A 20,101-nucleotide genomic window follows, 5' to 3' on the forward strand; every position below is an offset into this window, starting at 1 on the left:
ACCGGAAAAAAAGCCGGAAAAATATATAGGATATATATATATATATATCCTAAATTCTGCAAATTATTTGGAAAAATCAGGATTTTCCTTTGTTTCTTATGAAATTACTATAGTAAAAATCGAATACTCACCTTGAATAATTGCAAACTCACAACTCCTTTTCGATATTATATATATATACAATCAATTCGCTATAACTCGAAGTACGATAACTCGAATATTACTATAACTCGATTTTTTTATGAGGTCCCGACCCTTTTATCTTCAATTTCATGTTAATTATTCTCGATTACTCGAATTTTACTCCCTTTAACTCGATTTTTTTTGGATCTTTTAAAGCAAGAAAAAAAACCTAGGAGTTGATATCTTGCCCCTTCCTTTGCAACACACACACAATGTCTTTCGCACTCTTCATGGAGAAGATAAAGCTGTCCCTCTTGAAGGATGTGAACAGTGGTTAAGTGAAACGTTACCAAATTTACTTCAAGGATACAGTTAAAATGATGTTTACAATATTGATGAAATGGGTTTATTTTTTAAATGTCTTCCAAATAAGACTATGATGTTTAAGGATGAAAACTGCTAAGGGGGTAAAATGAGCAAGGAACGTTTGACTGTCCTAGTTGGAGGAAATGCGTCTGGGACAGAGAAATTGCCCTTACTTGTTATCGGAAAAAAAGCGAAATCCCCGATGTTTCAAGAATGTAAAAACGTATCCTTCGGATTACAAGTCTAACAAAAAGTTTTGGATGACATCAGTTTTATTTGAAAACCATGTAAGAAAATTGGATCGGAAATTATTCGCTAAAAAAAGAAAAGTGATACTCTTTATGGATAAATGCACAGCACATAGTGATCAACCTAATTTGAAAGCAATAAACTTGCAGTTTCTCCCGCCAAACACAACAGCAAAGTTGCAGCCGATGGACCAGGGTATCATAAAGTGCTTCAAACAGTCTTATCGTAAATGGCTTGTCAGAAAAATGATTAATAAGCATTAATTAAATAATCCGACAATATTTTGAAAGTCCAAAACCGAAACTAACGGTAAGTCGAACTTCCGATATGTCGAAGTTTTTCGTCAGTCCTATCGGATTCGAGTTATCGCGAATTCACTGTATATATATATATATAAGTTCAAAATGAAGAATAGAACAAAGAAAAATTATAGATACATGAAAAAAAGGGGGGGGGAAATACTAAGTAAAAAAAATAACAAACAACAGTTTAAAAAAAAACCAAAAAAAAAAGGATGAAATTTAATTTGAAACACCGGAAAAGAAAGATATAATCTTTTCATCAGCCCACACGATTATATCCGCAAAACAGAGTGCTTTCTGATATTGCATCAATAAAGCCAAAGCAAAATATATTAGCACAATTGTGTGAGGAGCACTAAAAAATTCTTTTTATAAAAATTACAACAAATAAAATAGAACACAAAAAGTAAAAATAACATGTAAAAACAGAAAATGAAATAAAATAAAAAGAAAAAATAGTATAAAAATGGACTATAAAGCGAGTAGGGAAATCAGATCAACTTACATGGACGGGAGACTTTTCAAGAATGATTTAAAAATGTTTTCGCAGAAAGACTACCAGATTACAAAATATGAAAACGAAAGCACAAATTGAGTGTAACAAGAGGGTATATATATATATATATATATATATATATATATATATATATATATATATATATATATATATATATAAATAAATAATCAGTTGTTTGCAAACCAGATAAAAACTTCTCAATCGAAACGCTAGATTCACTAATTCTAAGTTACTATGAAATTGATATTCTGAGAAATTTAACCCTTTGACAACTATTTGCTCTAAGATAAAACGCTGACGACAGAACTCTTTTTTTTTTTTTTGTACAATATTTATTTTATAGGGGGCGTAATAAGACACCAATAGTTACATTTTAAAATGATTTGCACCCAGTTAATAGTCCTCGCTGAGGCCCAATTTTTGAGGGAGGTCGAAATTAAATGACACAGTCACAACAGTTCACTCATAAGAAAAGATGAATATTTTATCTTTCTTATTTAGAGAGTTTTCAGAAATTATGGATTTTTTTTTTTTAACATTTCTTATCTTTTAAATACTTTTTCCCCCTATTAACTAGGGATCATTATTTGGAATTTTTAAAAATCATCAATTTTCTTGCGCTTATATGTCTGCTGATTGGCAAACTAATTTAGTTGAGGACCTGAAGCAAATAGTAAACTGAGTAAGTTATATATGGTTATATTTTAAGTTATATTTTCAATATGGGATGAAAAATAACATTGGAAAACTAATTTTTTGTTGAATTCACGCATGTACTTGATCTTATCTAATTCGGATGTGGGGATTTCAAATCTAACATTAGTTCAGTTCCGAAAGCTATGGATTTTGTTTTTCAAAATGATGTATTTAGTTCAATTTATTTTTTGTTTCAATGTTCAAAATTATAAGGAATGTATAGGTTCATATACCCACAAATACACTTGTCTGCTCCTTTGAAAATGATACTTAAGGCAAAAAAAGCATATGGTTTTAACGTATTGATCATAAACTGAAATGTTTTATCGCCTTATTCCAACCACTTCTTACGTAACAGAGAAATGGGGACACTTAGAACTCGAGTGAATTTTGAAAACTCCTCGTTATGAACAAGATCATAAATTGCATGAAAGCTGTAGCTTGAAGAGAAAATCTGCTGTGTTCATGAAATATATATATATATATATATATATATATATATATATATATATATATATATATATATATATATATATATATATATATATATATATATATATATATATATATATATATATATATATATATATATATATATATATGTGTGTGTGTGTGTGTGTGTGTGTGTGTGTGTATTACGGTGAAACACCGAAATCTGGAGAATGTCGACATTCACCGGTGAATGTCAACAATCACGTAGTCGATTGGTGTATGTCCGAAATATTTGCTAAATACCCTTATTTCTGACTCTCACCGGTGAATGTCAACAATCACACAGTCGCTTTAGTGAATGTCCGAAATATTTGTTACATCCAATTTTATATTAATTTATTCGTCAATATCATTATATTTATATGATATATTTGTATTTATTCTATATTTTAATACTTACTGACCATAGATTAGAAGAAACATCAGTGTTTGGAGTATCGGGCAAATATATGGCATTTGACCTTAAAAAAACATCAGTGTAGGGTAAACCGGGCAAATGTATACCAGGCAGTGGCACTTAACCTTAAAAAAACATCAGTGTGGGGTTAAAATATCGAATAAATGTAATTATATCCACGAATAAATTCATATCAAATCGAATGTAATAAATATTTCGGACATTCACCAAAGCATATCTGTGATTGTCGACATACACCGGTGAGGGTCCGAATGTACAAAAGTGTAATGAAATAGTCGATCTTTCAACGACGTATTTGGTGTTTGTCTACATTCACCGGTGAAAGCCAGCAACCACCGATTTCAGTCTTTCGCCGTGACATATATATATATATATATATATATATATATATATTATATATATATATATATATATATATATATATATATATATATATATATATATATATATATATATATATATATATATATATATATATATATATATATATATATATATATATAAGTTCAAAATGAAGAATAAAACAAAGAAAAATTATAGACATATGAAAAAAGGGGGTGGGAAATAATAAGTAAAAAAATAACAAACAACATATTATTTAAAAAAAAAAAAAAAAAAAAAAAAAAAAAAAAAAAAAAATGAACTTTTAATTAAAAAACCGGAAAAAAAGCCGGAAAAAAAAAGATATAATCTTTTCTTCAGCCCACACGATTATATCCGCAAAACAGAGTGCTTTCTGATATTGTATCAATAAAGCCAAAGCAAAATATATTAATACAATAGTGTGAGGAGCACTCAAAAACTTTTTTTATAAAATAACTACATAAAAATAGATCATAAAAAGTAAAAATAACATGTAAAAACAGATAATAAAATAAAATAAAAAGAAAAAACATTAAAAAGGGGGGACTATAAAGCGAGTAGCAAAATCATAACAACTTACATGGACTGATATTTTTCAAAAATGATTTAAAAATGTTTTCGCAGAAAGATTGCCAGATTACAAAATATGAAAACAAAAAACTTCCGCGTAGTCCAATGTTACTACGTAGCGGACTTTCAGTTTTCAACCGAAATTTAATTTGCGTGCTTACTATTACTTATATAAACACTTAACAAATTCATTGCGAGTCAAAGCGGTTAGGTATATTACAGATGCAACTTTTTGGGCGATGCCTTCGTATTCGTTATTTTTAAACGATGAAGTGAATTTTAAAACTCTAAACTCCCACAACTTAAATTTATAACCACTGTTATAAATTTATAGTAGAAACTGAAACCTCGTAAAAACTGAAGACTTTTAAATTCATTAAAAAAGAAGACTAAATTAAAAAAACGTACCAAGCTGATACAAAAGGAAGACATCACTTTATAAATTTATTTAGTTTCCTTAGTTTTTTCTAAAAATTAAGAAAGAACAAATCCTCATAAAAAAAAATTGAAAAATTTGAATTCAAACGATTTGTCCATTTTCGTATTCACCCGTTTCGAACTACGTCCAGATTTAAAATCTCTCCAACGAACTATTTAAATAAACTGGAACCTTTACATCCTCCTGTTCGCTCAGCTCACCAACCTACTAGCTTGTCATTCATCATATTAAAAAACACTATTTTCAACAAAGAAAAAGAATATTTTTGTAATAAAATGAGAAGTTATCACAAAATTATCTAAAAACATTTCTTCTCTATTTGAATAGTTAGTTAAAGATCGATAACCAGTATTTGAAACAAAAAGCAATAGTGCTTGAGAAAATGAAATAAACGTAGGAATGCAGATTGCTTGTATCAAGTAGAAAAGATAAATGATTTTACACGTCAACAAGACTTGTAACAATTTCAGAGGTCAAATTAGAAATGATTATTATCTCTAGAATTAAGTTTCCTAATATTTTAAAAAAGTTCAATTTAAATATTAAGATATTTACCAATAGAAAAAATATTCAGTAATGATCTCGGAAGACATACATTTTCCGACAACAATAGATAAACAGTCATTATTTTTAAGTAAACAAATAAACAAGTGAGACTAGAGAAACACGAAAAATCACTTGAAATTGCAATCATTTTTGAACATTTAGAATTTAAAAAAAAAAAAAAAAAGCACTTCTGCAGAGTTAATAAATAAAAATGGTTTTTCAACAAGTCAAATTTCAACTCTGTAGTTGCAGTTCTGTGGGCTTCATAAAAGTCTGCATTGTATTTTTTATTATAATATTCTATCTATTGTTATTGAACTTTTTTCATCTAAATTTTACTCCTTTTTTATCATTGACATTTTACTTAAATTTCATATAAACAATCGAAATATTAAATAAATTATGGATTATTGATTGATTAAAAACATAAAATTATGATTGCTTTTAAAGAAAATCCTAACTTTTCGAACCCTTGTTATTTTTGCATGGAAGCCCATTTGAGAACAGTGGATCTGGAGTTATACTTTTAGAATAGTCTTTAGAGAAATTCCTTTTAAAGACGATGTTGTCTATTGTTTTATGTGTTGAGGTATAAGTTTTCTTATACCTCAACACATAAAACAATTGAGGTATAAAATTTGAATATATATAATGCATTTTTTCCAACTTTGTACTCATTGATTGTAAAAATGCTTTTTTTTTTCATGCTGTGGATACTTGACGAAAAATAATTAAAAATTCCAGAAAAGCGAGGAAAATATTTTTTAAACAATTTATAAAAAGCGAACTTGATAAATACACTCTATAACAAAGAAATCGACGCACCACGAAGCAATCATCCGATTACTTTGAAATTTCGTATGCATGAAGGTTTTAAACAGATATGCAAATGATTAAAATTTGGTGTCCAATGAACGAATAGTTTGATCTCTGGCGCATCGGAACTGCGCATCCAGGAGACGTAATAAGGAGCAGTTCTTCAACGGTTGTTATAACTTTCGGTTTGATTGTGATTCAGATTACCTTTCAACAACTTAAAAAATGTCTCGCTGCAGGATTCGCCCTCATTACGAACAACTTTCAGAGTTTGACAGAGGTCGTATCATTGGATTGAAAGAGGCCGGTTGGACAAATCGGAGAATCGCTCGTCATTTGAGTCGGAAGTTAATAGGGGGATGCGGAGATTCGAAGATGCTGGCAAGGATGGGTGGAAAATGGCAGAGTTCAGCGTCAGGATGGTATCGATCGACATAGGGCTACAACAGAGCGTGAGGACAGAGTGATTGTCCGAGCAGCTGTCACAGCGCCTTCTTCATCTCTATCAACCATCAGACGTTCAACCCAAACACCAGTGTCCACCATGACCATTCACAGAGTGTTGAGAGAACGAAATCTACGCTCGCGGCGACCGTTACGCCACCTTCCACTCACGCCTGCGCACTGCCGAGCCAGATTACAGTGGTGCATTTCTCGATCAGGCTGGAATGATGCCGATTGGGGACGGAAAGTCTTTAGCGACGAATCTCGCTTCCAACTGTGTCCTGACGATCATCGAAGACGTGTTTGGAGACGCACAGAGTAGGGGGGGATCCTTTCTTCACTATTGGGCGCCACACCGGCCCTCAACAACGCATTATGGTCTGGGGTGCCATTTCCTTTGACAGCCGGACCCCTTTGGTCGCCATTAGAGGTACACTTACTGCACAGCGGTACGTCGACTACATCCTAAGACCTGTTTTGCTACCGTTCCTTTTGTAGCGCCTTTGACTGGTTTTTCAACAGGACAATGCCAAATCACATACGGCACGTGTTGCTATGAACTGTCTACAAGCTTGTCAATTTCTTCCTTGGCCTGCCAGATCACCAGATCTCTCTCCCATCGAGCATGTCTGGGACATGATAGGAAGGCGATTGCATCTGGCACGGAATGTTGATGACCTCGTTCGTCAATTGGATCGAATTTAGCAGGAAATACCGCAAGAGACCATCCGGGAGCTTTATCGGTCTATGCCACGACGTGTGGCAGCTTGTATCCAGGCTAGAGGCGGGTCAACACCTTATTGAACTTGTTACTGTAACTCCGTAATAGATTATTCAATTGTTCTGAAATTTTAATCATTTACTATTCTGTACATTGTCTTCCTATCCACCAATTTTCGTTTCAATCGGACAAATCCTTCTTGGTGCGTCGATTTTTTTTGTTATAGAGTGTATCTCTATTTGACGTCAAAACATAATGATCTAACACAGTTTTCCATTGTTGTTAGCACATTTTTATTATCGTATGGGAATATCCAGTTTTCCCTCATTAGTTTCCATATTTTTGTTATCATCAGCATGAAATTAATAAAGGTCATAAAAGTGCTGTTTTCCTAAAAATTATTTTTATGTCTCTTATTTAAAGGTACTTGTAATATTTATTTTTCCTCATTAGTATTCCTTTCTATTATTACCTTTACGTTACGTTCTGTACTTATGTGAATATTTTCAACTATCGTAGAAAAAGTTATTTCATGCCAAAAAAAAACAGTTACTGCTTAGCAATCATCGGGGTTTGTGAGCGGTAGTGAACAGGGGGCTCAGCCCCTTAGTATATATTTACCCAGTTCCGTTATGTACATGAATGTAAAACTGCTCACTAGTTCTCGGAATAAACTTCAGACAGGTGTTGTCATTAAAATAATCAAAAGCCTTATAAAGGCCTGCTAGCTTTACGGCTGTAAAAGTGAAATGACATCAATAAAGATATAAAAAATTGAATGAAATAAAAATTAACATACATAAATAAGTTTTTAAGCAAATACTCCGATGCACCGACTTCAAAGAATATATAAGGCCGTATAGGAATGTATAAAGCCGTATACATATGCCGTATAAGACCACATACGGCAAGGGACTGAGGCGGATTTAAACCAATTCATTTAACTATTGTAAACATAACTAAAATATTTACTCAACCATTTCAAAATTAAAATACATTCCTTCGTTTCAGGAAGTTAACGCTACGTCAAAGGTTGAAACAGATAATACCAAAAAAAAAAAAAAAAAAAAAACGTCCTGAACCGTCAAAAAAAAAAGTATTCTTAATCAGAGAAAGAACGTTCTTGTGTCTGATTTCTTAACTTAAAATAACTGCACTAATAAATAGTATATTTGAGGTCACCCTCTCGAACCATTAAGATAGAGTCTTTTAGTTCGTGAAAATCCGGTCATTAGTTCTAAAGTTATTCAGTTTAAGGACTGTGCATAGTCCCTTAATTCTTTTTTAAAGATACGTACAGGCTTTGCGTAATTGTTCTTTAAGAAGAAAGTGAATTCCTATAAATGCAAACATTGCATACAATTTCAGACCCAAGTAAATATTTCCAAATTTGAAAAAGGAATCCGAATTAAATTCGTTTAATGGCTAGTAAAAAAGTGCCATATATAATTACAAAAAAAGGTGACTTTTCGGTGGTAAAACTTTGGGGTGCTTCCCCTACAATCTTCCTTCCACCCTGAGTAACAAATAAAATGAAAGGATATTATTTTTTTACTGCGTTAATTTATACTGGTAGACAAAACCAAGTTAACTGTTATTTTTCATGTAACGTAATTCTTTAATATAAAACAAAAGTAAAATATTAAAAATAAGACTAAATAAAAACTAATAGTTACGATCAATGTTCCTGTTCACAAAATACGGTATTACTCCACTAGGCCACCTGAAAATAGGAAGTCGTTGACCGTTTCTGTCTGCTTCCTGAAAATTGAAATGGTAATATTCAATCTCGGTGAACAATATATATATATATATATATATATATATATATATATATATATATATATATATATATATATATATATATATATATATATATATATATATATATATAAGTTCAAAATGAAGATAAAACAAAGGAAAATTATTGACATATGCAAAGGGGGGGGGGGAATAGTAATGAAAAAAATAACAACTGATTTTTAAAAAAAAGGGATGAAATTTTTTAAGAAAAACTGGAAAATAAAAGATATAATCTTTTCATCAGCCCACACAATTATATCCGCAAAAAAGAGTGCTTTCTGATATTGTATCAATATAGCCAAAGCAAAATATATTAATACAATAGTATGAGGAGCAGTCAACTTATGAAACTTATTGTTTTTCTTAACTTTCTTCGTGTTTTCTTGTATTTATTTATTTTGTTGTATATATATATATATATATATATATATATATATATATATATATATATATATATATATATATATATATATATATATATATATATATATATATATATATATATACAGTAGAACTCCAATTATCCGAACTCCAACTATCCGAATCGCTTTCAGAATTCCTATGGAAATATGAAAATATAGTAAAAAGATAAGTTTCTCTTTTTTTTTTCTTTATTTATATGATTAAAATAAAATTTTAGTAAAGCCAGGGAAAGATTTATGCAGAGAAAGTTTACAGGATAGGACAAAGATTTGTGGAAAAGCTAAGATCTTTGCTGAAAAGCTGGGTTATTTATCTTTCAAAGCAAGTTACGGCTGGCTAAGGAATTTTAAGTCTAGGCACGGTATTCATGAACTAGATTTAAGTGGTGAAAGGTTATCTGCAGACTCCAAAGCTTCTGACGAGTTTATTGAAAAATTTAAAGTTATAGCAGCCTCTTACGATTCCGACTTCTTATACAACGCCGATGAGACTGGTCTAATATGGATAGCTTTACCCAAAACCACTTTAGCCTCTAAAAGAGAGTGCAGTGCCAAAGCCTCCTAGTGCTCCAGGGCATAAAGCTAGTACAGACCGCGTTACTGTGCTTAACTGCCCGAACTCAACTGGAAGCCATAAAATACCCCTTCTGTTAATAGGGAAGTCAAAACGCCCAAGAGCATTTAAAAATGTCAAAAAACTTTCCCTATTTTATAAAAACCAATACAAAGCTTGGATGACTGCAGCACTGTTTACAGAGTAGTACGATGAAATTTTCATTTCTGAAGTGAAAAAACGCCAAAAATCTGTTGGAAGTCCTGTGCTTTTGATTGTTGATAATGCACCAACTCATCCCACAGAAGAATTGTTGAAATCCTTAAGAATTGCTGAAATCCTTAAGAATCCTTGAAATCCTTAAGAATCCTTGAAATCCTTAAGAATCCTTAGAAGAAATCCTTAAAACAATTTTTCCCCTCATTTCCACTATACATACAGTAATTATTTAAAATAAGCACTTTTTTTAGAAAAAATCCAATTATCCGAATTTTTGATTATCCGAATGGGGTCCGGCCCCAATTGACTCGGATAATTGGAGTTCTACTGTATATATATATATATATATATATATATATATATATATATATATATATATATATATATATATATATATATATATATATATATATATATATATATATATATATATATATATATATATATATATATATATATATATATATTGTTTACCGAGCTCACCTTTGAACAGACTACATTGCTACATGCAACTTAGTTAGTGAAAGAAGCAATCGTTTCTTAGATCCACCCCAACTTGCCGGTGAAACTGTTTTTTGAGCTCTGTTAATTGCCATGGCTGAATAGACTTTACTGGAAACTTTAGTCTATTATACTGAAGTGACAAGTCTGATGAAATAAGGGGAATCTTAGGAATGAATAGACTGTTTCGCCTTTTCCATAACTGTCAACCCTTTACTCGTGGTTTACCATGCTGTATCAGCACATGTGGTTCACATGTTGTCCAAGCCGTAAGCAAAAACGTTAAATATCACTGCTTCGATTATGTTTTTTTTTTTTTTTTTTTTTTTTTTTTTTTTTTGATGGGCGTAATTTGAAGTTTAATTCCGTTGCAGAGTTTCAGAGCATGTAAATTTCGTAGCAAAATGATAGGAGAATCAAAATCAAATTATGTAGTGGCATACCAGATGGATAAAGAGTGTTGAGAAATTCCATAGAATAATTTGCTGCATTTTCGAAGTCGATCTCGAAGACATATGATTTACATAATTAATTATTTCAACAGTAAGTTATAACTTAAGATGCTGCCTTATCGTTTTGTGGTGTTAGAATTGCTCTCTCGCTGAGCTAAGAAATGGTAACAGGTTCATAAACTACAAAATGTAAATGTGCTTAAATTTATTACTGTAACTTTCAGAGGCTTTACTGGCCCTCCATCTTTACCTAAAGTACATTATATGCTGCCGTTTTAGTACACTTGAAAATGGTAGTTAAACAACTCAGATGCAACAATTAGTTCTAAAAAGAGTTAATTGTAGATCTAATACTACTATAGTTCGCTCACCAAGAGTTGGCACTTGGCTTCTCCTCCTCGGACGCATAGTTCATTTCAGCGCGGGAGTAAAAAAAAGAAACATATCCACGTTTGAAATTGAGACAACCCTGAATGCGCGCCAAACACAAACAGTGAATTCTTCTTCAGTCACTTACTTCGCTTTATCATCTGCTATTATACCTTTCGTTTCTCTAGTTAATTAAATATATTTTAAATTTAAAAACTGCTGTTTTCCCAGAAAAATGTATCCAAAAGGACAAACTATTCACTCAAAAGAGAGACGGTATATCATCAAATTTATAAAACATTTTATGTTCAAAAAAGGCACATAAGGGTTACGAAATAAATATTTTTGCCCTACGATAGCCAAATAGCAACCTTGTTCAGGATTGCTCACAACCTTCTCCCGAAAATAGCGAAATAGTATCGTCGTATGCCACGTGATGAAGGCGGAGCCAAGTGCCAACTCCTGGTGAACGAGGTAGACATGCGGATATATTAAACGAGTTTGTTTTTCATTGAATAATAAGCTCAGATTTTAGATATTTTAAGCTTTCTCTATAATCGCGTAAAATAGAATTTTATAAAAATAAACAAGAGAAAGTCTTTTGATATTTTTAATCGATATGGGGAAAAAATTATTTTATGGTGGTTATTTTTTTCTTCACGATTTTAATGATTTTTTATGGGAGCTGAAGACAGATATTTGGACTCATTAAAAACAGAAAAAAAAGGCTAGAAGAACACTATCGAAGTCTACTTACGAGCATTCTTTCAACTCCCATCATATCACCATCAAAAAGATCTGTATCTATCACGGGTGCTATTGCAAATAGAAAAATAAAATTCAAACAAATTTATGGAGGTTTATTTTCATTATTGTAATTGCATGATTTTTAATCATCAAATGAATTAATTTATTTAATTGAATGACATTAGTTTAATTATTTTTGTACTCACTAAATTACACTGGTGTGCAAAACTTAAGCAACAAGTGCGCTTTTTGTCATAACTCTACAAGAAATCATCCGATTGACATGAAATTTGAATATGATGTACATTATTTTGTACTTAAACGAGGATAAAAGAATAATGGCACAGAAATGAATACAAAGCTTAAAGTAGGGTATGGAACAAAAAAAGGCTTTATTTGACATATAGTGGCGTTACACATGATTGCGTGAAGAAGCGTAAGTACAACTGGCAGATGTTCCCTAGTATGGGATATGCCCTCCCCTTACTGTAATTGTTGCTTGACATCGTCTCTCCATGCTAAGCACCAGATTATCCAGGAGTTCTTGGGGTAAACGTCTCCATTCCTCCTTTAACGCATCTTTCAACTGATGGGTGTTACCAAGAGGATACTGTCGTGTCGCAAAACGTCTCCCTAATGCATCCCACACATGCTCTATGGGATTTAGATCTGGAGAGTAAGATAGCCTATCTATTCGTGTGATATCTTCACTTTCCAGTAGCTCTTGAACATTAGCAGTACGGTGTGGCCGGGCATTGTCATCCATAAAAATTAAGTCTGGTTCAATGGCCTCTCGGAACAGACGCACATTGGGTAGGATTACCTCATTGCAGTAGCGGTCTCCAGTTACAGAACCTCGGTCGAAGATCTGAAGCTCAGTCCGCCCGTTCAACATAATGCCACCCCAGACGACAACTCCAGGACCACCGTAACGATCTCTTTCCGCGATGTTATTGGGATGAAATCGAGCTCCAGCCTCTCTCCAGATCAACTAACGTTGAGAATCGCTTGTAGCACTAAAACGACTCTCATCTGTGAAGAGGACGCGACTCCATTGATGAGGTGTCCAGGTTTCGTGTTCTCTGCACCACTCTGAACGGTGCCGCCGATGGCTAACTTTAAAAGGTATGCAGCGTTCAGGACGTCTAACAAATAAGCCAAATTTTTGGAGGGGTCTGGCCAATGTAAATCTTGATACTTGTCGTCCTGTGACTGTGCACAGTTGCTGAGATATGGCGCTCGCTAACTGAAAACGGTTTCTTTTCGCCTGGAGGACAATGTAACGGTCATCTCTTGGTGTTGTTTTCCTTGGACGGCCACCACCAACCTTCCGAACAGCTGTACCAGCAGTTTTAAAGGCATTCCAAGCACGAGAAACAACACTTTTGTTGATCCCGAACTCTTCGGCGACACTGGTCACACTACGCCCCTCCTCAAGCTTCCCAATCATTCTTCCTCGAGTAAAGTCGTCTAAATGATTTCTTGAAGACATGTTTCACAAAGCAAATCACTTGCACTTGCAGCGAATGTCTTTAACTACGGTGCTCTTCATCCTTTTATCACAGCTTTGACATGCGCCCGCCGACCCACAAGGTTTAGGTACACTTACATCACCTACGACGTTTTATTTCTAAAATTTGCATACAAATAATCTTTCTACTGAATTACGTGAATTACGTATTATACTGCAATTTCGTTGCTATCTTATACTTTTTTGGGGAGCTGTGGCCGAAAAACCACTTGTTTCTTAAGTTTTGCACACCAGTGTAACTTAAGAACTTTACTATTAATGCGAGGAGGCTAACTAATTAACTTTAAGTACAGTTTTTATGTTTAAATAAACAGTTTTTATAATAACTGTGCTGTAACTATATAATTCATTGGGTTTATTGATTGAATATGATAGACTTTCTAGAGTTTTGATCTATAGATTGGGCATAAGAGGTAAAAAAGTATAGCAAGTTCTGAGTCTGTAAAAAATAATTATTTTTTTTTAAAATGCATTTAGTTATATGAAATCTGCTAAATTGGCAATCATTAGAAATTAAAGCTTTATTGTTTCGACAAATATTTCTCTCACTCACTCTGTTATGTTAGATTTTTAAGAAAATATATTTTTTTATTATATTAATGTTAATCACTAATCTTAAGTAATCTTCTTTCAGTTAGAACTGACTGAAAATGCTAATCATTAAGTCAAATGCTAAGCAATAGGTTAAATCCGATCTATACATTAAATGCCAATCCGATCAATAGATTGAAGCCAACAATCAATAGATAAGCTAATAATGTGTAATAACATCTCATTAGGGATGATTGCTCTGATATATCTATAAATATTTCTACCCAATCACCCTGTTATGATAAAAAAAAATTTTTCTACTATATTAATGTTAGTCACTACCACTTCCTTCAGTTTGAGCTGGCTGAAAATGCTGATCAGCAGATTAAATGCCAGTTCAATATATTGATATTGATTGCTACTCTGAAAAAATAACTGGATTCTACAAAAATAGTTACATTTTTTACAGAAAAACTGTTAAATGATAAATACAGAATTTCTCTGTTTTTAATATTTACCCATACGCTGCAAAAATTTTCGTTTTTCTAATCCAAATAGTCACAAGAAACTGGAGCGGTAAAATAATTTTTTGAATAGTAAGGTATACTGTTTTATAACATTATTTTAAAGAATTTAATTTTACATGGCAAATACGACTTTTGAAAGAAATTATTCAAACTGTTCATGAGAAATCGCATTTTTAAAATACATTTTTGAAATTCGATTTCTCAGAAACTATTCAACCGATTTCCCTTCCATGTAAAATTATATTCTTTAAAAACGATGCAAATGCACCTTACAATTTAAATTTCTTTCGACTAATATTTAATAAAATAATAAAAAATAGTAAATATTTACTAAAAATTCTTTTTTGCGCGCATAAATAAATTTTATAATTGCGTGCAAAAAATTTTCAATTCGCTTAAGAAAGTTCTCTAGATATAGCGAGATACGGAAAAAAGTAAAATTAATATTAAGGGGCCAAATTTTGGACTGCTCTCCTGACCAAACTATAGGGATCATATTTCCCAGATTGCGGCTACCCCCCTATATTTTGGGGGTCAGAAATCCGAATCCGTTGAAAAAAGGTACGTTTATTCATAGAGAGTACGTTTCTGTGTCTGACTTAAAACATCATCTCCGCTAAATAATTAGCTTATTTGAGGTCATCCCTTTCAAACCATTAAGAATCTGTCCTGGAACGTAAAGATCTGATAATTAGATCAAAAGTTATTCAGGATGGTCCGTTTTTTTTTTATCACTGTACATTTCCTTAAACACGTATTTCAAGCTCAGTCTATTTTTTAAACAAACATTTTAAGCTGTGTCCATTTTCTTAAAACGCATTTCAAGCTTAGCCTATTTTTTGAGCACGCATTTTAAGCTGTGTCCATTTCATAAACACTCATTTCAAGCTCAGTCTATTTTTTAAACACGCATTTTAAGCTGTTTCCATTTTCATAAACATGCATTTCAAGCTCAGTCTATTTTTTAAACACTCATTTTAAGCTGTCTCCATTTTCATAAACATGCATTTCAAGCTCAGTCTATTTTTTAAACACGCATTTTAAGCTGCTTCCATTTTCATAAACATGCATTTCAAGCTCAGTCTATTTTTTAAACACGCATTTTAAGCTGTTTCCATTTTCATAAACATGCATTTCAAGCTCAGTCTATTTTTTAAACACTCATTTTAAGCTGTCTCCATTTTCATAAACATGCATTTCAAGCTCAGTCTATTTTTTAAACACGCATTTTAAGCTGCTTCCATTTTCATAAACATGCATTTCAAGCTCAGTCTATTTTTTAAACACGCATTTTAAGCTGTTTCCATTTTCATAAACATGCATTTCAAGCTCAGTCTATTTTTTAAACACGCATTTTAAGCTGTCTCCATTTTCATAAACACGCATTTCAAGCTCAGTCTATTTTTTAAACACGCATTTTAAGCTGCTTCCATTTTCATAAACACTCATTTCAAGCTCAGTCTATTTTTTAAACACTCATTTTAAGCTGTTTCCATTTTCATAAACATGCATTTCAAGCTCAGTCTATTTTTTAAACACTCATTTTAAGCTGTCTCCATTTTCATAAACATGCATTTCAAGCTCAGTCTATTTTTTAAACACGCATTTTAAGCTGCTTCCATTTTCATAAACATGCATTTCAAGCTCAGTCTATTTTTTAAACACGCATTTTAAGCTGTTTCCATTTTCATAAACATGCATTTCAAGCTCAGTCTATTTTTTAAACACGCATTTTAAGCTGTCTCCATTTTCATAAACACGCATTTCAAGCTCAGTCTATTTTTTAAACACGCATTTTAAGCTGCTTCCATTTTCATAAACACTCATTTCAAGCTCAGTCTATTTTTTAAACACGCATTTTAAGCAGTGTCCATTTTCATAAACACGCATTTTAAGCTTAGTCTATTTTTTAAGCACGCATTTCGAGCTGTGTCCAAAATAAAACGCTCATAGATGATTGCCTTAAGTGAGCTGCTCACATTAATAATTTGCTGATCACATTCCTCTGCAATCTCATACGTCCTTGTACAGTTCTTGCAATATATGCATGAAGTTTTTCAATAACTTGCATTTTCTTAAAAAAAATTAATGGTGCTTAAGAGAAATTTTTATACAGAAACAAAACTTACCTTTTATCTCATTATGAGACGTTTCTGGAAACGGAAAAGCTAAAGCAGTGGTCAAAATGACTAGGAAGCAAAAGACTTGCATTGTGGACAATTGAATTGTGTATAAAACGATACTACAGATTCTAATATGCAAATTTTGAAAAGTCTCGGTTTAAATACCATTTGTAATCCGATTAACATCTGAACTTTGGGAAGTAGCATCTGTTTTAGAGGACACAATTTCCCAAGACTTTTCTCTTGAATGTGTCATGCAATATTTTAAGGTCCCAGGATTAATGTGATAATCATTCTCAAAAAGGAGGGCTTATCACAATAAAAGATTAGTTTTATTTACATTTTTAAATGATCGCTGATCGCGCAAAGAAAAACTATTCTTTTGCATAAGCATGCTATTTTAAACGTGTTTGTTTTATCTTATAAGATCTTTGAAATATTTAAGTTATTAAAATAAGGAGTAAGTATTTTTTTTGGATCAAATAAAATATGTATGATCCGTGATGACTCAGCGGATCGAGCGTTTGCCTTAAAAACGAGGTAAACCGGGTTCGAATCCCAGCGATGGCTAGTCGATACGAATTCCGCATTCGGCTTGCACCGACCATAGTGATGACTAGGACTGGGCGATATAGGGAATTTTATATCGTGATGCATCGTCAGTTTTGCATCGCGATATAGTGTTTTTGAAATTCATTTACTTGTAAGGCGCAGAAAGTCGGATTTCTATCAAAACTTCATACTCAGATTGATATAAATCAGTTTATGAATTTGATGTATATGTTTTGCTTAAGAAAGATATCAATGTTATATTTTCTAAAAATGATCGCGCAAATAACGTAATAAGATTTCTTAGTTTAAAAATAAATAATAAAAAAATAAATAAAATTGAAATTTATCAATATATTTACCTAACAATATAGAAAGAAAATTTAAAAAATAAGTTCGTTAAAAATTATTTGTATGCTTAAAACAAAGTGCTAAATAAATTAAACAAAATAAGCACTTTTAAAACAACACTATTTTTTATCATTATTATTTCACATAATATAAAGTTAAATTGAATAATTATCGAATTCTGAAGGAAAAAACAAAGTAAGGTTTAATTTCTTAAAAATAAAAACAAAAGAATTATGATATTCGATAATATATTCAACTGACAATATTGAAAGAAAATTAAAAAACACGATTATACTCTTTAATAAAACGAAGTGCTAAATGATTTTAAAAAAAGATGTCGCAATCGCAAACATTACTAATTTTTTTGAATAAACAAAGTTGATTGACTTATGTCCAAATCCAAAAGAAGAAAAATAAGTTTTGTTATAATTTTATTTATAAAAATGAAAACAACTAAAGATTTATAAATTTAAAACCAGTACTAAAAACCCATTAAATTATTATTTTATCCAAAAAGTTTTTAACAAATTAAAATTAAGTAAAAAAAAGCCTAACAAATTTAATTACTTTTTAATTTAATTCTTTATGGGCACCTTAAATTAGATTTCCGTTTGTAATAAATTCAATAATGTAAAATAATACTTAAACATATAATATCAAAATTAATTTTCACATTTAAAAATAAAAAAGAAAGTTTTGTTTCAAAAAAAAATTACCTAATTAATTAAGAAACAGTTATTTATATATTCTTTTCAATAATAGATTACGTTTAGTACAAGGTAACGACGGCGATCACAAAGTCAGTCCCACTGAAAATAATCTACAAGAAACGATATCAAGTCGCGACAAAGAAGAAAAAAAACTAAGAGGTGCGGAAACAAACATGCGAGATCACGATATATGTTCTCAAAACTGATTCTGATTCTACCGCTCATCAATCAAGGCCGTTTCAATATAACGATACGAACATCGTCTTCCCCGGCGCGAGTTGGCATCGGAACGTAAGAGATCCTTGCGTGTCTTGTATCGCTATATCGTATATCGCTATATCGTTCGTCTACTTTACTCGACGGCTTAAATCAGATTTCTGATGCATCGCCTGGAATAAAAGTCGCTGTATCGGCTTGCCGATACAGGCGTTAAATCGATATGTCGCGATAGATCGATTTATAGCCCAGTCCTAGTGATGACGTAAGTCCACTTGCCGTCAGGCTTACCGTGGGAGGTTTTCGTGGTTTCCCTCTCCATGTAACGCAAATGCGAGTTAAAAGTTCTCCACGAAGGCGAATTTTCCCAATACTTGATACAGGAGTTCTCTTGTCTTCTTGATTGGTGTTCAAAATTACAAGGCTACGGAGTAGAACATTAGTAGTTGTGAACCCAAATATTGGGTTCGGCTGTTCAACGACGGATATAAAATATAAAATAAAATAAAACATGTAAAATAAAAATTATCAACCAATCAAAAAGATTAAAAACAAGTAAATGTTTCGAATCGTGTTAAAAACTGTTGAATGCAGAATTATTTATTGTGGTTCTCTGAATGAAGTGAAATTGATTATGAAGAAATTTGAAATTTCCCTTTCATAACTCAAATGCAGAATAATAAAGTAGTATGATCAAAATAATACAGTGCATAAAAATCTTTTTATTTATTTATTTATTTATCATTTTTTGTTTAAATTTGGCAAAAACATTTCTTTTTATTAACTATACTTAGTAAAATCCAGCCAATTTGAAACTTCTACGAAATTCGAAGAATTTTATTGATAATTACCTCAATATGAAATAAAAATTATATTTATTTCATATATTTAGTTAATATAGTTTCTTACGCATTTTTTTAATAAAAAATAAGTAAGCAAAGTTCAATGTTTAACAAGAGCAAAAATAATTAAAAAAATGTGATCGCATTCTCATAAGCATCGTTGAACAGCCGATCCAATTTTTTGGGTTTACGCCTACTAATGTTCAACTCAGTATCCTTGTAATTTTGAACCCAATCCAGAAGACAAGGGAACTCCTGGATCAAACATTGGGAAAAATTTGCTTTCGTGGTGGACTTTTTAATGCAACTAACTCACATGGGGACTGCAAGGGGACTCTAACCCATGATCCGTCTACCACTGGGGATATTTTATGTCAGCACTGTGATCCGTGCAAGCCGGATGCGGAATTCGTATCGACCAGCCACAGCTGGAACTCGAACACCGGACACCTCATTGGAAGGCGAACTTTCTATCCCCTGAGCCAAAACCGTTCATGATAGCAATATTGCGATAATAAATTCCCCACATAGCTAAAAAAAATTTTCTCCAATTTTTTATATAATGGAATGTGGTAGCTGAATAGACTTTCGCA

At 31.8% G+C, this 20,101-nt stretch overlaps 1 protein-coding gene across 1 annotated transcript; it reads right to left on the minus strand.

The window, feature by feature from the left end:
• Positions 1–7,660: 7,660 nt before the first annotated feature.
• On the minus strand, positions 7,661–17,284 carry LOC107439614 (zinc metalloproteinase nas-8). Its single transcript, XM_087160919.1, has 4 exons — positions 16,847–17,284; positions 12,139–12,197; positions 8,739–8,823; positions 7,661–7,798 (listed from the first exon to the last, which is right to left on the minus strand). Exons 1-4 carry the CDS (start codon positions 16,926–16,928, stop codon positions 7,680–7,682), a joined length of 345 nt encoding a protein of 114 aa, XP_087017045.1. The 5' UTR covers positions 16,929–17,284; the 3' UTR covers positions 7,661–7,679.
• Between the last annotated feature and the right edge of the window lie 2,817 nt (positions 17,285–20,101).

The sequence above is a fragment of the Parasteatoda tepidariorum genome, chromosome 4 (assembly GCF_982258835.1).
Source record: "Parasteatoda tepidariorum strain Cologne lab strain chromosome 4, Ptep-v5.0, whole genome shotgun sequence".
NCBI lineage: Eukaryota > Metazoa > Arthropoda > Arachnida > Araneae > Theridiidae > Parasteatoda > Parasteatoda tepidariorum.